The 21,614-nt window shown below is 43.3% G+C and overlaps 1 protein-coding gene across 2 annotated transcripts in view; it reads right to left on the reverse strand.

The window, feature by feature from the left end:
• Positions 1-20,538, reverse strand: part of gstt1a (glutathione S-transferase theta 1a) — a 28,283-nt gene extending 7,745 nt beyond the window's left edge. Inside the window, exons 1-3 of one of the 2 annotated variants that reach the window (XM_079515854.1) lie at positions 20,375-20,538; positions 13,039-13,126; positions 10,867-11,023 (exon numbers count right to left, since the gene is read on the reverse strand). In XM_079515854.1, the coding sequence (XP_079371980.1) occupies positions 10,867-11,023; positions 13,039-13,126; positions 20,375-20,390 (261 nt within the window). In that variant the 5' untranslated portion in view covers positions 20,391-20,538. Of the gene's footprint in view, positions 1-10,866; positions 11,024-13,038; positions 13,127-14,378; positions 14,580-20,374 lie in introns of those variants that run through there. The other variant, XM_079515853.1, reaches the window with a different exon arrangement.
• Between the last annotated feature and the right edge of the window lie 1,076 nt (positions 20,539-21,614).

A 21,614-nucleotide genomic window follows, 5' to 3' on the forward strand; every position in this document is an offset into this window, starting at 1 on the left:
CGTATGAAAGCCCAGCTAGACAAGCTGAACTTGGATGCAGAGATTGCTGAACAAAGAGCTCAAGTGAGAGTACTGAGGGAGTATGAAGGAAGGGATGGCATGAACAGTTATGTCCGCTCACAAGTGGCAGGTAGAGCACAAGCAAAGGAAGAAAATAAAATGTATGATCGCTCACATGTGTCAAGCAAAGCTCGAATAAAAAAAGAGACAATAAGCCATCCAACCACTAACACAGCTGTAACTAGAAGCAAGGTCACAACCAAATTACCACAAGTTACAGAGACACAGCATGCGAGGCCAAGGCACACATACACCAATGACAGGCAACAGCTTGATAGAAGCAATGATGGCATTCTTCAAGTAATGGAGAAACAGAATGCAATCACAGAACTACTAGTTAAGCAGCAGTCCAAGGCCCAGCTTCCAGTTAAAGAGATTGCAGTGTTTAAAGGTAATCCACTTGCCTATAGATCGTTTATCAGAGCGTTCAAACAAGCAATTGAACAGAGAACTGATGATGACCAGGACAAGTTATATTACTTGCAACAGTACACTTCAGGAGAACCGCAAGACCTTGTGCGTAGTTGCGAACACATGCCACCGCACCGAGGATTCAAGGAAGCAAAACGACTGCTTGAGAGACATTACGGAGATGAGTTGATGATTGCTAGTGCTTACATTGACAAAGCTCTGAATTGGCCACAAATAAAATCCGAAGATGGAAAAGCACTGAACACGTATGCTGTATTCCTGACTGGCTGTCGTAACACAATGGAAGATGTGGCATTCATGGAGGAAATGGATAATCCCACAAATATGAGGATGGTGGTATCCAAATTGCCATACAAAATGAGGGAAAGATGGCGTGATGCAGCATTCCAAGTCATGGAAAGAAGAGGACACAGAGCAAAATTTGCTGATCTTGTCAACTACATTGAGCGTCAAGCTAAAGTAGCAATGGATCCACTCTTTGGAGACCTCCAAGACAGTCGCACATCTACAGCAGCGAAAAGCCATGAAAGGGGAAAACCTGACAAAAGTGGAGCAAATAGAAGCAGCTTTGCTACCAATGTGTCTATGGAACAGAAAAGGCCAGATGCAACAGTTAGGCAAGCCAATCCAACTAAAGCAGCCAACGCCTTCGAGACCCCATGTATTTTCTGTCAGAAGAATCACACATTAGAATCGTGCAGACAAATTAAAGGGATAGCACACAAAGAACGTGTTGAATTCATAAAGACAAAAGGCCTTTGTTTTGGATGTTTAACACAAGGCCACCTCAGTAAAACTTGCAAGAAGAGGATGGAATGCAAACAGTGCTCAGGTAGACACCCAGACATTCTTCACCAAGAGAAAGAAGCCATTAAAACAAATGTGTCAACAAGAACTAACAGCACTCCGAGCGAAGACATCACAGGCACTCAAAGATCTGTTCCACAAGAAATAGTTGGCTACACCGGGGGCGGAGAGACCAATTGTATGCTATCAATTGTGCCAGTGAAAGTCAAGTCCCGTAGCAGTGGAAGGTCTGTGGACACATACGCTTTTATGGACCCTGGCAGTACAGCGACGTTCTGCACAGAGGAGCTCAGAAAGAAGCTGAACTTAAAAGGGAAGCTGACTCAGATCCTATTGAGCACAATGGGCCAAGATAAACCAGATGGACCGAAGCTGGTTAACAGTTACAAGATTTCTGACCTGGAGGTGTGTGGTTTGGAGGAGAGTACGTGTCTTCAGTTACCTAAAGTCTACACACACGACAGCATCCCGGTTCAGAAAGAAAACATACCCAGTCAACAACACCTGCAAAAATGGCCTTACCTGAATGAAGTATGCCTACCACACATTGACGCAGATGTGGGCCTTCTCATAGGAGCCGACAATCCAAAGGCAATGGAGCCGTGGCACATAATAAATAGTCGAGATGAAGGACCCTATGCTGTTAAGACTGTACTGGGCTGGATGGTGTGTGGACCTGCAAAGAACGAAGACGAACACTCCAAAGATACGACAGCTCACTACAACATCAACCGAATCTCAGTGTTGGAAGTAGAACAGTTATTGGTGCAGCAGTATAACACAGACTTTCCAGAGCATCATTACGATGACAAGGAGGAGATGTCTCAGGAAGACAAAAAGTTTATGCTGTCAGTGCAAGAGACCACAGAACATGTGGATGGACATTACTGTGTTGGACTTCCGCTGAGAAACAAAGATGCTAAAATGCCAAACAACCGCTGTGTGGCAGAACATCGAGCTACTAGCTTGAAGAACAAACTGAGAAGGAATGAAGTGTTTCTTGATGACTACAAAGGATTCATGAAAACCATACTCGACAAGGGTTATGCAGTAGAAGTTCCACAAGAACAACTTGATCGTGACGACAACAGAGTCTGGTATGTCCCACACCACGGGGTGTATCACCCGAAGAAAAAGAAGCTGCGTGTGGTCTTTGACTGCACAGCATCCTTCCAGAATGTGTCGCTGAATGGTCAGTTGATGCAAGGACCTGACCTCACCAATACACTCATTGGTGCCTTAATGAGGTTTCGGGAAGAACCAATTGCGATGATGGCAGACATTGAGTCAATGTTCTATCAAGTGAGAGTTCCGGAAACGGATGCCGATCTGCTGCGCTTTTTATGGTGGCCGGAAGGCGACCTAGACGCAAGGATGAAAGAGTATAGGATGACGGTGCATATCTTTGGAGCGACATCATCTCCTAGCGTTGCATCCTACGCATTACGAAGAACAGCAGAGGATAGGCGAGACACTGCAGACACACAAGCTGTGGAAACAGTTCTGCACAACTTCTACGTAGACGATTGTTTAAAATCAGTGGCTACAGAAGAAGGAGCAGTTGTCTTGGTGCAGAACCTTCGTGACTTGTGCGCGCAGGGAGGTTTTAACCTCACGAAATGGGTAAGCAATAGCAGAAAAGTGTTGTCATCCATACCTGCAGAGCACAGAGCCAGCGAGCTAAAAGACTTGGATCTCACTCATGATGCTCTACCCACTGAACGAGCCCTTGGGGTACAGTGGTGCATCGAAGATGATACGTTTACGTACAGTATCAAGCAGAAAGACAAGCCATTGACCAGAAAAGGTATGCTTTCTGTCGTAAACTCCATCTATGACCCTCTTGGCTTTCTGGCGCCATTTGTACTTCCTGCCAAGCTTCTCCTGAGGGAACTGTGCAAAGACAAGCTAGAGTGGGATGAAGAAGTCAGCGGTTGGAAAGCTGATCAATGGTGTAAGTGGATTGAAGATCTCACTAACCTCTCAGACTTCACCATAAGCAGATGTGTTAAACCTGCCGACTTTGGAAACACAGTGGAAGCACGATTGCACCACTTTTCTGATTCAAGTGAAGATGCTTATGGCACAACATCTTACCTTGTCCTGACAAATGAGGAAGGCAGAAGTCATTGTTCTTTGTTGATGGGGAAATCCAGAGTAGCCCCACTTAAACAGGTCACTATCCCAAGACTTGAGTTAACCGCAGCTGTTGTGGCAGTGAAAGTGGACAAGATGCTACGAGAAGAAATACAAATCCCACTCCAGCAGTCTACTTTCTGGACTGACAGTACAACAGTTCTCAAGTACATAGACAGTGAGACAGCTCGTTTCAAAACTTTTGTGGCAAACAGGATTGCTCTAATTCGAGAGGCTACCAAACCATCGCAATGGAGGTACGTCAGAACATCACAGAATCCTGCTGATCAGGTCACCAGAGGAATGAACGCCAAGAGCTTCATGGAAAGTGAAACATGGTTGAACGGGCCACAGTTTCTGTTGCAGCCAGAAAGTGAATGGCCACAGAGACCAGACAATGTGACTCAAAATCTGCAAAACGACCCAGAGGTCAAGAACATCACAGTGAATACCATCACAGCTGAAGAAAAGCCTGACCCTGTCAACAGCTTGCTTCAGTACTACTCAAAATGGGACCGACTCAAAAGAGCAGTAGCTTGGATGTTGAGAGTCAAGGAAATGTTGATCCATCTGAAAGACAAAAGGAAAGAGTTACAAAGCTCAATACTTCAGTTGGAAAAGGATCCAGAGAAACAGAAGGTGCTTATCAAACAGCACATGGAAAAGTACAAATCTACCTTGGAAAAGAGAGCACTTACCTTGGAACAGTTGAAGGATGCAGAAACAGAAATCATCCGATACAGTCAAGGTCAAAGCTTTCCTGAAGAGCTGAAGGCTCTCCGCAGTAATCTGTCAATCAAAGGAAACAGTCCGTTGTACAAGCTGGACCCCACTTTACAAGATGGCATGTTGAGAGTTGGAGGACGGCTGAACAGATCCGCTCTGCCAGAGGAGGCAAAGCATCCAGCGATCATCTCTGTTGTTGAAAGGACAGCCCAGCATGCCACCAGGAACCTTCACCAAGGATGATGTGTATGCAAGAAGACGGTGGAGGCAAGTGCAATATCTTGCAGATTTATTCTGGAAGAGATGGACTCATGAATACCTGCCTCTTCTCCAGGAGAGGCAGAAGTGGACAAAGCTGAAAAGAAACTTCATGACTGGAGATGTAGTGCTCGTGGTTGACAATTCAGCCCCACGAAACACTTGGACAATGGGAAGAATTATCCAAACCATACCTGACTCCAGCGGAACGGTGCGCAGAGTGAAGCTGCAAACGAAAACCAGCACTCTGGAGAGGCCGATACAGAAACTGTGCTTGCTGCAAGAAGCAGTGTGAACTCAAGAGGACCACAGGATGAAGACATGTGAAGACAAAGACAAATGAGTGTTAGAATTAGAATTGTTTATTGCATGCTTAATAGATTTAAGTTAACTGGCTCTTAGTATTTTTTGTGAATTTGATAATTGCTTAATTGTATTGCGTAACCAATTAGGGGCCGGATATGTAAGAGCCACTTTATGAGTTCATGTCATGATGACCTAGTTTGCTTGATTGAGCCTATTCTGTGCAGCAGTGTTTGATTTCATGTTGATTAGTGCAGCAGAGTATTCTTTTTACTGCCTTGCTTAGGTTGGTCAGCTCTTGATTGAATGTTTGTGATTGGTGCTCCTTTTTCTTTGATGTCTATATTACCCTCCTGTCCTGTTTTAGTTTGTCAGAAGCTGTGAAGTGAAGTAGAGAGAGCACATGTTTTTCTACCACATGTTATCCCCACCATGTAACCTTACTAAGACATTTTGTACAACCTGTAATTTTTCCTTTACATCAAGTAAAGTGTTACAACTGGTACCACGTGCGTCAGATTATTTGTGCTCACAGCTTTGGAAGGTAATATATTTTGAAAAGTGAACAGAAAATATACGCCTCTATATTCAGTGATTTCACTTATTCAAAAATCACAATTTTTTTTGTTTTGTTGTGATAATCCTCCCTACTATAGAGTGTGCTGACCATATAAGAAGTTCCTCCTTGTCACAAGTTAACCTAACCTGACTCCGCCAGATGGGGCAGCAGAGTACACTGGGTTCCCCCCTCCTGCTCCCATCTGGGAACTCTCAGGCAGACTTGATGCCCGGCCACAAAACGGCCTGGCCAATCAGCAGCAGCTAGAGGCGGGATAGCTGCTGCTGATTGGCCAGCCCGTTTTGTGGCCTCTCTGCTGCCCCATCTGGCGGAGTCAGGTTACAGTTAACCCCTGGGGGTCAAAAAACCGTAGGTTTCGTTTTTGGCTAGGTGGCCCAGCCTTCACCCAATCAGGATAGAGAGGGGCCTTCCGCCAATCATGATCGAGCGGGGGCGGGCCTTGGTGTGTGTGCTGTTGGCCTGTCGCGTGTCCCCCCACTGTAGAGCGTGCATGTGCACATCTTGTTCCTGGGGCGGACCGGGGTTTTTTCCAAATCACCCAAATCACTGAATGCTCCTTTAAAACACCAAAAGGGGTTCCCGCCCAAAACGGGTTAAGACTCACCCATGGCTTAGGGTTTTGGGTAGACCAGAGCCTTAGATATGGACAGAGTTATGCAAACTGCGTTCACTTCATAGGGCTTCAGTCCAATGGCGGCTCTCCTACATAGACTACGCATTGAGCGTGGGGACAACCAACTGGGCCAAGTCCTGGACCGGAAGTAGGCAGAAATGCATTGGACTCAGGCAACAGCCCAGCTTTAATGATCTTAAATCCCTTTATTTTAAATTGTTTTGTAGTAATAGTACAACATAAACATTAAAAGAGACTTTAGTTGTTACAATACTTTAAAACAGTTGTCATGTTGCACACATGCTTAAAATAGCTCTTATTTGCGCCGCCCTCGTTGAAAACAATGTATTTCCAACTCCAGCTTGGCTCAGTTCAGGCTGCATGAACAGCGCTCGAGCGCTTGATTTCTGCCCCCTCAGTATCGTAACTCTTCTATTAGATGGCTCTGGAGTAGACGAAGTAGAGTGGAAGTGGCTTATTGTCGGTTAGTGTTGTTTTTGGCCAAATTTTTTTATTTTAGTTTTAATCATAGTCTCTTGAATAGTTTTCATTTAGTTTTAGTCACATTTTAGTCACCTGGAATGTTTTAGTTAGTCTAGTTTTAGTGGACTAAATATCATAAGATTTTAGTCGACTAAAATGTATTTTGGCGGGCCTTGATGCCGTCGTAATGACTGTTTTTACACTTGCTGAAAATAACCGATCTAGCCGATCACAACGCGTCGTGCTGCGACGCGTTGTGATTGTCAGTATATTAGTTTTAGTCATCATAGCTTAGTTTTTATTTAGTTTCCATTTCATTTTCGCCAGTGGAAAAAGGTAGTCGACATTTTTCGTAGCCGACGACATCTCCCCGTTACAATGCACTATAGACCCCTGGGAGATGGAGTCTATCCCCGTTACAATGCGCTGGCTAGACCCCTGGGAGATGGAGTCTATCCCCGTTACAATGCGCTATAGACCCCTGGGAGATGGAGTCTATCCCCGTTACAATGCGCTGGCTAGACCCCTGGGAGATGGAGTCTATCCCCGTTACAATGCGCTATAGACCCCTGGGAGATGGAGTCTATCCCCGTTACAATGCGCTGGCTAGACCCCTGGGAGATGGAGTCTATCCCCGTTACAATGCGCTATAGACCCCTGGGAGATGGAGTCTATCCCCGTTACAATGCACTATAGACCTCTGGGAGATGGAGTCTATCCCCGTTACAATGCACTATAGACCCCTGGGAGATGGAGTCTATCCCCGTTACAATGCACTATAGACCTCTGGGAGATGGAGTCTATCCCCGTTACAATGCGCTATAGACCTCTGGGAGATGGAGTCTATCCCCGTTACAATGCACTATAGACCCCTGGGAGATGGAGTCTATCCCCGTTACAATGCACTATAGACCTCTGGGAGATGGAGTCTATCCCCGTTACAATGCGCTATAGACCTCTGGGAGATGGAGTCTATCCCCGTTACAATGCACTATAGACCCCTGGGAGATGGAGTCTATCCCCGTTACAATGCGCTATAGACCCCTGGGAGATGGAGTCTATCCCTGTTACAATGCGCTATAGACCCCTGGGAGATGGAGTCTATCCCCGTTACAATGCGCTATAGACCCCTGGGAGTTGGAGTCTATCCCCGTTGCAATGCGCTATAGACCCCTGGGAGATGGAGTCTATCCCCGTTACAATGCGCTATAGACCCCTGGGAGATGGAGTCTATCCCCGTTACAATGCACTATAGACCCCTGGGAGATGGAGTCTATCCCCGTTACAATGCACTATAGACCCCTGGGAGATGGAGTCTATCCCCGTTACAATGCACTATAGACCCCTGGGAGATGGAGTCTATCCCCATTACAATGTGCTATAGACCCCTGGGAGATGGAGTCTGTCCCCGTTACAATGCGCTAGACCCCTGGGAGATGGAGTCTATCCCCATTACAATGCACTAGACCCCTGGGAGATGGAGTCTATCCCCGTTACAATGCACTAGATCCCTGGGAGATGGAGTCTATCCCCGTTACAATGCACTAGATCCCTGGGGGATGGAGTCTATCCCCGTTACAATGCACTATAGACCCCTGGGAGATGGAGTCTATCCCCGTTACAATGCACTATAGACCCCTGGGAGATGGAGTCTATCCCCGTTACAATGCACTAGACCCCTGGGAGACGGAGTCTATCCCCGTTACAATGCACTAGACCCCTGGGAGATGGAGTGCTGAGGTGGAGCGCCACACCTACCATCAGCTCCCAGTATACTTCCGGCACGACTTGCCGCACCCAAGCCGTGCTACTCATAACGCTGAGTTGGCGGTGGCACGGGATCCAACCCATGAATTTGTGGTCCAAAGGCCGAGAGCTCTACCCACTGAGCTACCCGGCCAACAACAAGATCAGGACAGCTCTGAGTGTCTGGCCAAGCATGCACAACCAGATTCTCAGAATTGAAGAGGAGCTGGGAGACAAGACTCGTGCTTATTGTAAGTCGCTCTGGATTAAGAGCGTCTGCTAAATGCCTAAATTGTAAATTGTAAATTGTTTTGCTGGGAAGAGTTTCAGAAACCCATATGTGACCAGATTTGACTGAGAGCCTGCCATCGCGCAAATTCCAGCTTTTCACCAGAGGAGAAAAACGTTTTTCCCCCCCAAAAAAATGAGTTAATAGCACAGGCAGACTCTTCACATACTAGAGCATGTCTGAAATAAGTGTCAGGGCTGGAATCGACATGTAAATATGAAATAAAGGCTTAAACATGTAGCTAGGTGTACAGAAGTGAACCTTTCAAGCCTGTTTTCTCAACTCGCTGTTTCTCTGCAAGACCTTACTCTATAAGAACATATCTTCAAAACTGGTGGGTCAAACTGAACAACCAATATGTCAATTTGAAGCTATGATTCCCTGCTTTCACATTTCTCATGACATGAAAAAAACGAAAATTCTAAAACACAAAAAAAAATCCAATGGCAGTCCCTCAGTTAAATCTGGTCACATATAGTGAATAGGGTGTTGGGACTATTGCGTGTGTTGTCGTAACAAAGATATGCACCCCTGTGTGAGAAGGAGGAAATGTGAGCATCAGGACACACTGTAGTACAGTATGACTGGAGTACAGCCTGTACTGATATGGTCACCATTATGTAACATTATGTAATAAAGACAAACAGCAGGGAAAGTGGCCAAAGTTACACTATGAACACCGTTTCCCAAATAAACACTGGGTCGACCGGGACCCGTTTGTGGGTCACGGACACATTTTTGTTATGGCTCCCTTAACTTTTTTTTGTTTTCTATACATTGTGTTTTTATTAATTATTGTTATTTCACAACATTTTCAAAAATACGGTACATTCCCCCGAAAAGCAAAACAAAACATGAATTACCGGTTAACCCATTCTGGGCGGGGACCCCTTTTGGTGTTTTAAACATTATGTTATAATTTGGCTATTGAAAAATAGCAGATCTACAAGCCACTCGAGCTTGTAGGTCTGCTATTTTTGATTTAGATTTTTTTTTAATTTTTGATGTCAGGCCTAAATGGGTTAAAACAAATTAAATTAGTTTTTTTAAGTCATTTCATGAAGAAATTTTATATTTAAAAAAATAATAATACATTAGAATACAAATGTTTAAGCAGCCGATCTGCAAGATCGGCAATTTTCACTAGTTTGGGTCCCGAGGAGACATCATATTATTTTTTGGGGTTACGGGCTAAAACGTTTGGGAAACACACTATATAAGGTTCCTTTCTATGACTGAAATGAACATGTTTTGGCAGCAAATTTTGATTTCAGTTTTAGTCAGTCTCTTCGATAGTTTTCATTTAGTTTCAGTCACATTTTAGTCACCTGGAATGTTTTAGTGTTAGTCTAGTTTTAGTCGAATAAATATCATAAGATTTTAGTTGACTAAATCTACAGTTGGTTTAGTCGACAAAATTGTATTGCTGAAAATGCTGAAAATAGCAGATCTACAAGCTCACAACGCGTCATAGCGCGAAGCGTAAGTGTAAAATTACTTAAGGGCCTTGCAAACGGGGAGCGATAAAACACGCCTATAGTTCATTTTCAATGAGACCTGCGTTTTTGCTCAGAGAAGTCGCGGTGCGACAACGCAAGCGTATTTACATGAGCGCGGTCCCGCAAATTTGTTGCGCACGTGCTCGTTACGTGCACACGCTCGTTACGTGCACACGCAGTCCCGTGAATTTGTTGCGCGCGTGCTCGTTACGTGCACACACCCGCGACTCACCAGACCTGGATTCTGTTTAGCTTTCTTTTCCGCTTGCGTTGTTGCGCCCCTCTTCAACAGACCTGGAGGAGACCTGTGTTGATCCAGGCAACAACGCCTGCGTTCCTCGCTTCACGTTTGCAAGGCCCTTTATACTGGATCTCTTGTCCACTATAGTCCCTTCCTAACATTTTAGTCTAGTTTTCTAATTTGTTGACGAAATTGTCAGTATATTTAGTCTTAGTTTTTTTGTCATCACAGCTTAGTTTCCATTTAGTTTCCGTCAGTGAAAAAAGGTAGTCGGCGAAGATTTTTCGTCTTGTAGTTTTTTTTAGTCAACAAAATCAACACTGCTGATATGAATGAGGGCAGTGGTTCCCAAAGTGGGGTCCGGGGACCCCCAGGGGTACTTGAGGGAGTTCCAGGGGGTCCCCAGCTAAATGATCATTTGGAAACAAATGGACCCTTATGGGTCTGTAACTCTCAGAGTTAAATTAGCATTGATTTTACAATATAAATTGGGGGTCCCAGAGATAGAAATGCCATTAAATGGGGGGGTCCGTAGACTAATGCATGTCAAACTGGGGGGTCCTTGAAATTTAAACAGGTTAAAAATCCCTGGCATATCTTTTCAAATGGGGGGGCTACGCGGGGCTAATTAGTGTCAATTTGGGGGTCCTTGAGATAAAAGAGGGGAGTCCGTGCGAGTGGAGTGAGTCGTACCCGGAACCAGAACACCTTGGAGCCGTGTGCTCTGACGGCGCCGTGCTGCCAGGCCAGGTATTCATCGACGCGGGCACGCGCCTGCAGCTCCGCCGGGTACCAGTGGTCGGGCACCGAGGCTTTGTATTTCTCCGCCATGTATTTCAGGATGGCAACGCTGCAACACAAACACGCAAACGCATTTAAAAAATATATATTATCAGTGTATATATACTGCGGGCGGAGGAGGCCTCTCAAAGTGGGTGCTGTTGTTGTTGAAACCCTAATAGGGTTCCTTCTTTGGAACACAAGATCAGGGGTTGCCTCTGGAATACTTTGATAATATTTGGAATGTATCAATGTTATTTCATCAGTTTAACCCATTTAGACCTGAGGACGATTCTAAAAAAATAAGAAAAGGCTTGTTCCAAACAGTTTTCTGAAAAACCTATGTTGCTATGTCAGTGGTTCTCAACCTTTTTCATGTCAAAGACCTAATTCCCCCCCCCAAAACGTTCCCTCTGAAAGAATATATATTCAAAGATTTGCGCCACATTTTTCGCGATTTTTCAAAAAATCTATGTAAAGCGATTTGGATAAATATATAGGCTACAGGAAAACACATGCATCATTTACGCATCATTTACACAGAAACGCATCAGCTACCTCAAGATTATTTGATGCTTGAGACCATACATACCTCCACTACTTCTGGAAAATCTGCTTTCAAGTGCGCTGCCCCACACACTTGGAACACCCTACAAACTTCACTAAAGTACAGCTCTCTTCCTTCTCTATATCGCTTTCAACTTGATATATCAACGTTGGTAAATATCAACTGTACCTGTTTTAATTGAGTTGATCACTATGTAATGTTCCCTTATTATTACCAGTAATTTACTTTATTCATCTATGTTTTGTTTTCTTTGTCCCCCCATTGTACATTGTTGATATGTTGTAATCTCGGCACCACTGAAAAAGAGGGTCTCAGCCCTCAGTGTGTTCTCCGAGAACTAAATAAAGGTTGAAATGAAAATGAAATGAAAGTATTCCATTTCATTCAGTTAATGCCGTACCAAATATGGGCCCTTTTAATCCATTCATGGCTTGAAACACCCTTTTGGTGTTTCAAGCATTATTTCATACAGATCTACAAGCTCGTAGCGCAGCACCGAGTGCAGCGCTACGAGCTTGTAGATCTGCTATTTTTGAAAAATCGCAAAAATGTGGCGAAAATCATTGAACATATTTATATTCTTTCAGAGCGTTTTTAACTCGAATATTTGCTTCTGGGGGGGTCCCTGGAACAACATATTTTCAGATGGGGGTCGGCGGCCAATTTCATATATTTGTGGGGGTCCTTGTTTGAGAACGACTGATATAGAAACATGAGTTTTTCAGAAAACTGTCTAAAGCCTGAATTATAATTCATCACACAGAATCGCGCGGCGAAAATGTAAGATCTACAAGCTCACAATGTGGCACAATGGGATGGGTTGTGAGCTTGTAGGTCCGCTATTTGTGGTGTGCGACTGTGAGCATATATACAAAGTCAACTGCACAGAAGGATTTGCAGGCTCTATACCAGGTGTGGGCAACTGGCGGCCCGTGGGCCACATGCGGCCCTTACCTTCACTTAATGCGGCCCATGTTAATATCAGACTACTGATATAGTATTGATTTCAGCTGTTACAATTCCAAACCCGCTTTAATTACTTCATGACTAGTATGCCTAGTATTTAATGACTATAGTATTAAAATGTTATTGTCTTTTCATAAAGTTAACATAACTATAACTACTGGTAAATGCATTTGAAATTCAATGAAAAGATTACTTTTCAGGATTCCAATTAAAAAATAGCAAAAAAATATTCAGGTTTTCAATTCAAATATAGCAAAAATAGCCGATCTACAAGCTCAAAGCTCTTTTGAGCTAGATTGGCTATTTTTGCGACGACAGTAATATATGGCCCTAGGGAGTGAGTGTGGAAATATAGTGACCCTCTCCATCGTCAAAGTTGCCCACCCCTGCTCTATACAGTGCTTCCATGTGCACAGTACAATAAAAGTCCAGAAACAACATATATATATGGGAGAAGTCCTCTTCAAAGAAAAGTGGCAGTTTAACTGCCTATAGCCAATAAAAGATAAAAGGTGCCTTCACATCAGTGTAATTTGTAGCGTGCTATATACCTTTCTGTAAGAATGAAGTCCCCATCTTTCATCACTGGAACCTTTCTCACAATGCTGATCTGGCCAAACTCCTCAGAGTGATTTTGACCTGGGATTGATGGATGGTGGACACACACTCCGCTTATTATAGGCAAATCTGAACATTTCATTTTAGTGACGTAAATTAAAGATGGAGTGCCACATTTTTTATATTTTTCCAGTTTTTCATGTGTCTATGAGGTGACTTCATTATCATTAGACACCCTGGAGTAATCTTTATGTGCAATGGTGTATTAACTTTGTATTCAGGGTTTCTTCCTGGAGGCTGAACCCTTGACAGTCAAACGGGCCAATGAAATAAACAGTAATATAGTGACATCACACTATCAGCCCCTCCCCTAACCCCTCCCCCTTTAATCATACAACAACAGCTGTGGGTGCGGCTTCAGTTCAGGTGGATCACCACCCATCACCACCCACCAGGCAAACCAGGCATACTTAATGAACTGGTGGGCGTGTCCACATACAAGAATGGTTTTAACAAATACTGTACACTTTTTGGAAAAAGTTCTTCCTCCTTATATTATAATAATAGCCTACCTGATGATCATGTTTTAGGGTGGAAAAAAATTGTGGCACTCCATCTTTAAGTATCTGGACCCTGCAATGAGTCTTGTAATGTATAACCTCTGCATGATATTATATGAGAGCATATATATATTTTCCTCATAAGTTAACATGTCATGTTGGTTTCATTGTCCCAATTAAGGAATAAACACTAAAAACACATTTCATTGAACCATCCTTTCATTCACATGTTATAACTGAATCGAGTCGTTAGTCATTTACCAAAGGTTAATTTAGGCCTACCATAAGCAATACGGTCATATTCAAACTATAGCTAGGCTATTTCATTCTGTTTTTACGGTGGGCCTGCTTTGTCTGGCCATGGCATTGATTTAATAATGAGTTGTTGGTGATCTATAAACTCATTCTATATTGTTGCAGGCAACAAATCGATCTGGGGAAGAACATCAATTAATCCCAAATTCAAGCCCGCATATGCAGTTTAATCGCTACAATTAGCCTATAGGTAGCAAGTATAGGCTTACTTTAATTATATTGTAATACATTTTCTGCGGGTTTTTTTACGACGCGGTCAACAACTCCTAAAGTAAAACATCTGAATGAACTGCGACTATATAAACACCTGATGAACAAGATGCAAACATTTTTTTAGAGCTCTGCCTCTGCAGCACAATCTGCAATAGCCCTAAAATTAATACCTACTTTTAATTCATATCACTTTCAAGTTGGATTTTTTTTTTTTTTTGACACTGCAGTCAGTCGTCGCCTCTTACCTGCGGCAAGGTCGATAGCCTTGTACTCAAACGGAATGTCTGCTATTTTGGCAAACAGATAGACTGAGCGACATGGCTGAGAGTGCAGATCTAAGTAGAGTTCCAACGGCATTTTAGTGGGTGATCTTGTCTGTCTTGTCGCTGCAAGGCACGGATCGATCGAGCGTGGTGGTGGTGGTGGGATGTTTGCTGTGGAGGGTTCGGAAAAACTTCCAGTCTTCCACTACTTTTTACTTATTAAACCGCAGCCCCACTAACCTACTTCACGTGCCAGAAGAAGCCCCGCCTCCCTCCCTCTTTAAGAGCAATACAATGATTTTAAGTGACAGTGACAGTTCAAAGGTCACTGAACACACACTAGTGGTCAGACAACGGCTGGGGCTGAGATCAATGGCTCAATGTTTTGTAAACATTGGAAATTCCTTAACCGCACACACAACACTATAGACGCGTTGTGAATGTGAACGTGAATATTTTCTGATATCTAGATATGTTGTAGAGACTTGGCTAGTTGCCAACTTGCCATCATCATAATAATAGTTTAATCTTTTCTTATTTTGTATTCTTACTAGTCTTATTACGTTTGAAATGTACTAGGTATGTGTATGCTATGTCCTGTATGTCAGTCCTGTTTGTATTGTTTGATGTTTGATGTCTGGGGACTGCAGATGGAAATTAGCATGTTTTGCTAAATCTGGTATATTTACACTGCATTTTTAATGTAATGTTCATTAATATACACTGTCCCGACTTAATAAACGAATAAAGAAAATAAAGAAATCATCAGACGCCACAATTAACCTTATATAAAAGCTTGCATATTGGGCCCCCATATAAGAAGTTTATTAAGTTCAAATTCTACTGCTGATACTGCTATGTTATATACCCTAGTAATAACATCTGCATTCGCTTCCAAGGTTCTTATCTTATCACAAAGAACATGTCCGCACACATATAGCCTAGAACTTGTGCAGTCGATACACTGACAGACAAACATATTTACAATGTGTACTTTGTGTATAGTCCTCCATAGCTAAATATGGTGAATCCCTTTTTTTGAATGTCGAATGTTGACATCCGACAAAAAGGGAGACCAATGCTGATAAGTTGATCTTTTCCTTTGGACTTCATCCCCTATGTTGAAACGTATGTGTTTACTATTAAAGCGGTAGCTGCCATGCGCGCTGAGATGCCTCTGAGACGGATTATCTGTTAGTAAAAGGAGTAAAGTCTAAGAGAGAAGGGGACTCTGACCTTCCAGGAGGCTATACAGGGAGAGAGGACTGTCTGAAGCCTGATTTGTGTCAAGTGTAAATTATAGGCATGCTTGTCTAGGTAGCCCCATGAGTGTTGTTTTTGGCAGAAAATGGCTATTTTAGTTTAGTCATATATAGTCTTTGGAATGAAACTTCATTTGTAGTTTTAGTCACATTTTAGTCACCTGGAATGTTTTAGTGTTAGTCTAGTTTTAGTCGACTAAATGTGCAGTTCATTTAGTCGACTGAAATGTGTTTTGGCAGGCCTTGATGCCGTCGTAATGGCTCATTTCACACTTGTTGAAAATAGCCGATCTACAAGCTCACAACGCGTTTTAGCATTTAGCTTATAGTTTTAGTCATCATAGCTTTAGTTTTCATTTAGTTTCCATTTAGTTTTCGTCTGTGAAAAAAGGTAGTCGACAAACGTTTTTCGTCTTTTAGTCAACCAAAACGTTGGCCTGCCCTAAACAACTGGCTTTTCTTTGGAATACGGTGTTGTAGAGTTGTATAGGACCCAGAAATAACAGTTATATAGCCTATAAGTATACTAGGTCTGAAATAAATTGTCAAAAATAAGAATTGCATATGTGTTTATTTTCGTTTTGGTCAAGCCTGTAGTTTATTCTCAGATAGAATTTTAAGGCTAAAAGAGCAATGAGTTTCATATGATTTCCTTAATATGTCGTCATCATCACAGTCAGGAACTGGAGCAAGCTGACGGGTGCCGTAAAACTGAGGACATTATTAAATTGGCCACAAAGGGCTGTGCATCATGATCATTGTGAAAACATCTTATTTTCGACCGCACTTCACCACCACTCCGCTTGATCTCCACCATTCGCTGAGTTGATCTCAGTATAGGGCTACATAGGTCTTTGTTGTGGTGTTGAGTCCCACTGGGGGTCAGCCGGGGTCACAGCGAGGCAGAGAAAGAGGGCTAATGGTTCCCCCTAGGGCCGGCTTCTTCACAGCCCTCTACTTTAAGTCTGCCAGCCAATGAGAGCAGGCGGCTGTGGAATGGTTGCTTATACATCCACAGGTCTGGCTTGCATTAAATGGACACACATGTGGCCTTTGTTTTGCGAAGTGGGCCCTGACATGAGCCAATAACCAAAGCATCTGAAAAATGGATTCTATCCATTCGGGAATGGATAGAAGATGCTTTTGTTATAATTAATGTTTCGTTCTAAAAATGTTTTTTTTGTTTGTTTGTTTGTTTTAGCCTTAACCCATTCAGACTGACGTCGAAATAAAAAAAAAAGTTTTCTAAATCATGACAATTTTCTGAAAGATTTGAGGCACATTTTAACGATTTTTCAAAAATAGCAGACCTACAAGTTTGTAGATCTGCTATTTTTCAATAGCTAAATTATAACATAATGTATGTAACCACCAAAAGGGGTTCCCGCTCAAAATGGGTTAAGACAGGACTAAGAGTGGTTGTATAGATAATGGATAGGCTTGATCTATGAAAGTATGACTGTACTCTATGTACTGTAAGTATGTGGGTCAGTGGAAACAGATTCTTGTCTCCAAATAATCCGAGTGGTGTCTTTCAGCTCTTGCAACGACACAATGCACGACTTTTAAATGTCTTTCTGGTGTTATATAGGGTTATCTGATCGAACTTGGCACAGCAGGATTTATTGCAGCTGCATGTGAATCGTGGCAGCGGTGGCCGAACGGATAGCGGCGCGGTCTAGATACCGGAAGGTTCCCAGTTCGAACCAGCCGTCCGACACGTTAAAATTACCACCGCTGAAATGCCCTTGAACAAGGCATCAACCACTACGATGAAATGTGTTCTATGAGCAGGGCCTGGCTGGAAACAAGTTCTTGAGCTTAGCCCAGATACCCTGGGTAAATATAGATTTCATTTCATTTCATTTCATTTCAATCATCTTCTGGACTTCCTTACCAGACCAATTCAACAATGGCTATGTCGGCAGACATAGAATGAGTTGTAGCCATTATCAAACATTTATTGGACTCTCACATAACCCACAAAGGCACTCTAAACAGTACCTTATAGAAAGGGACAGCTTTCTGCATATTTGAACTGGGGACCCCCCCCAAATAATCATATTTGAACTGGGGACCCCCCCAAATAATCATATTGGAACTGGGGACCCCCCAAAATAATCATATTTGAACTGGGGACCCCCCCCAAATAATCATATTTGAACTGGGGACCCCCCCAAATAATCATATTTGAACTGGGGACCCCCCCAAATAATCATATTTGAACTGGGGACCCCCCCAAATAATCATATTTGAACTGGGGACCCCCCCAAATAATCATATTTGAACTTGGGACCCCCCCAAATAATCATATTTGAACTGGGGACCCCCTCAAATAATCATATTTGAACTGGGGACCCCCCAAAATAGTCATATTTGAACTGGGGACCCCCCAAAATAATCATATTTGAACTGGGGACCCCCCCATCATAATCATATTTGAACTGGGGACCCCCCAAAATAATCATATTTGAACTGGTACCCCCCAACATAATCATATTTTATCTGGGGACCCCCCAAAATAATCATATTTGAACTGGGGACATAGTTGAACTGGGGACATAGTTGAACTGGGGACCCCCCCAAATAATCATATTTGACCCCACCCTGACTACTAGCACTTGGAATGTAAGAGTTGAGGCATTGAAAAATAGCCGATGAAAATAGCCGATCGACAAGCTCACAACGCCTCGTGTTTGCGAGGCGTTGTGAGTTTGTAGATCGGCTATTTTCGCAACGTTTGCATCTTTCTTATTATTTGACAATTTGGCCAATGTTTGACCAGTTTTTATAGTAGGCTAACTATACCTAGTTGACTTTTGATGCAGCAGTATAGGCTAATGGTCGCTTTAAGTTATTTTTTGAGGTATTTAAAAAGTCACTTAAATTGTCACTGTCATCTGGACAGGAGGACCCTCCTCAAAGTCAGGTTGGGAACTCCCCTGGTGTAGACAGACAGACAGACAGACAGACAGGCAGGCAGGCAGGCAGGCAGACAGACAGACAGACAGACAGGCAGGCAGGCAGGCAGGCAGACAGACAGACAGACAGACAGACAGACAGACAGACAGACAGACAGACAGACAGACAGACAGACAGACAGACAGACAGACAGACAGAGGTATAAGCGTGGGTCAATCCAGTCAAAGTTTATGAGGGTGATTTCCACTTGAACACACTTTCCCCTCCCCCCCCCCCCCCACCCACCAAGCCCCCCCCCACATGGCATTAGCTCACTGGATAACAACGCCAGTTCTTCAGTTTAGAGGAAAATGCAGAAACCATAAACACAGCAAACAACAAAGGAACGCATTCAGCAGCAGCAGCAGCAGCAGCAGCACTGCGGCACAATAATCTGTGCATCTGATAAGCAGACATTATGCTGGAGGCTCCATTCACCATGATGTGTGACAGCAGCAGCAGCAAGCGGCCGGCAGCAGAGGCACCTTGGCAGGCAGTGGCTGTGTCTGTGTGTGTGTGTGTGTGTGGTTTTTTTTCGTCGACTAAAACTAAGACGAAAAATTTTCTCGAAACTACATGAAAACTAGAAAAAGTGCCCTTCTGGGGACAGGTCTCCACCAGGAGGATAGGACTGTGTGAGATGTTTGGCAAAATGTTTAGGATTAATATAAACATGTTTTTGAGGCATTTTGTTCCAAAAATGTGTTTTGCAAAAATCAACCTGTTGGTGGCGCTATAACAGGCCAATGTGAAAAGGGTGGGATATATTCCTCAGCCTAGTAAGAAAATGTGTGAAAGATTTCACGTAAATTGCATGCTGCGTTCATGATTTGAGGCTTTTGTTCAAAACGGGGCAATCTTGCAAACTGTGAAAGCTAATTATAGCCAATTAGGATAGAATATGAAATATCGGACAGATCCGACTTGAGCACATGACCATAGAGATAGTGTGTAACGATTTGTGAGATTTTTGGACAGAATCTGGAGGAGTAATATCAAAAAATGTGTTTTACAAAAGTCGGCCTCCTGGTGGCGCTATAAAAGGCAGATGCGGAAAATGCAGGTCAACGGTTTGTCCTTGGCCTCTAGGGAGTGTGCATGCAACGTTTCACGCAGATCGGTGCAGTTTTAGGTAAAAAATGTGAAACGCTGCCTCATGGTGGCGCTATAACAGGCCGTTCTGGAAAATGTGGGGCAGAGGTTCATCGTTGGCATCCAGGGAGTGTGTGTGCAAAGTTTGGCATCGACCGGGTTAACGGTGCCGGAGATTAGCTGGTAACAGACGGACGGAAGGACGGACACACACACACACACACACACACACGGACACACACACGGACGGAGTGCAAAACATACTCTCTCCCCATGCCTTCGGCCTGGTGGAGACAACTAAACTATGATGACTAAAACGTTTTGTCGGGGTATATTGTTGTGCCTATAATCCTTTGCTCACTATACACACACAGTGGTGGAAAGTAAAACTATAAGTACATTAATCTGAGTTCCCAGAAGTATTTTTTTTCGCCACTAGGGGGGCAAGAATAAGTACATTTACTTAAGTACTGTACTTAAAGGCGTAGTGAAATGTTTTTTTTAGACCACATCCGTGGTCATCATATGAGCATACCATGGATTTTCATTTGTGTGTATTTTTATATCAAAATCGAATTTTAATTACTTCCTGAAAACGAAAACGTACTGCGTGATGACGTGTCGAGGCCCACATCGATAAAAGCCAATACAAACGAAGCTCACCCGTTTGATTCCCCATATCTGCACATCCGTCCAACACTGTCCAACACAGCTGCTACTGATTACAGAAATCCTCCGTTTTTATTCCCATTCAGGATAACATCCAGACAGTGTATGACTCGGTTTCAACTTAATCATCATGCTAAAATATGTATCTGAAAACATTATAGGGTAGAAATACGCCACATATCAGTAAACTGGTACAGCTGACCGACTATATCTGACTTGTAAACAAACACTCCATGCGTCCTGCGTGTAGCATAGCTACCGTCCCTAGCTACCATCCCATCGCCTGAAGGGATGCAACGCTCTGATTGGTTCAGAAACTTCAGAGCAGCGTTTCATGCTGAAACCGGCTGAAACTTCAAAAAAAAAGGCCCACCATTTCCGTTTCCCTACACCTTTAAGTACAAATTTGAGGCATTTGTACTTTACTTGAGTATTTCCAATTTCCAATACTTCTACTTCTACTATCTCAGAGGCAAATATTGTACTTTTACTTACTTTTACTATAGGGTTTGGGCCATTTGAAGTTAGCTGATCTACAAGCTCACAATGCGTCGCGCCCAAATTGTGTGACCGATATAAGCAGCCAAGTCTATGAAAACAAGCCCACAAAAACGGACTCTCTACAGGCTACTTACAAACACCAAAACTCGCTTAATACAATACGCGGACCTGGCAACACTGCTTCCCGGCTTTCTATTAGAATAGAATAGAATAGACTTTATTTGCCATTTGCACAAGTGCATAGGAAATCTTGGAGCACAGCTCCCAGGGTCAGCATTAAAAAGGGAGGGACAGGTGAGAAAAGAAACATAGAACATACAATCCTAGAATAAATAAGTGCGTCATAGTCTACCTAAAAACAATGCATATTCAGTTCATCTATCGAATCAAATAAAGTGCTTCATGAATCATAATCTGCCTAAAAACAGTGCATAATTCAATTCATCTTTCTCGATTAAGTTCATCTATCATATTGATTTCCGTCCCTAATGTCCTCGGCTACTAGTCGCACAGTAGCAGGGAAAAAACTGTGCGTGTTGTGTGGGTGGAGATGCTCTCTGGCCGGTGGTATCTCAGGTTGTGTCCTGAGTCCCTCCACACAAACAGAAAGTGAGCAGGATGGTGTGGATCCTTAAGGATGCTCTGTGCTCTCCTCCTACAGCGCTGTGTGTAGATTGTGTCCATGGCAGGGAGATTTAATCCAATAATTCTCTCCGCACTTTTGACAACTCGT

The sequence above is a fragment of the Electrona antarctica genome, assembly GCF_951216825.1.
Source record: "Electrona antarctica genome assembly, chromosome: 12".
NCBI lineage: Eukaryota > Metazoa > Chordata > Actinopteri > Myctophiformes > Myctophidae > Electrona > Electrona antarctica.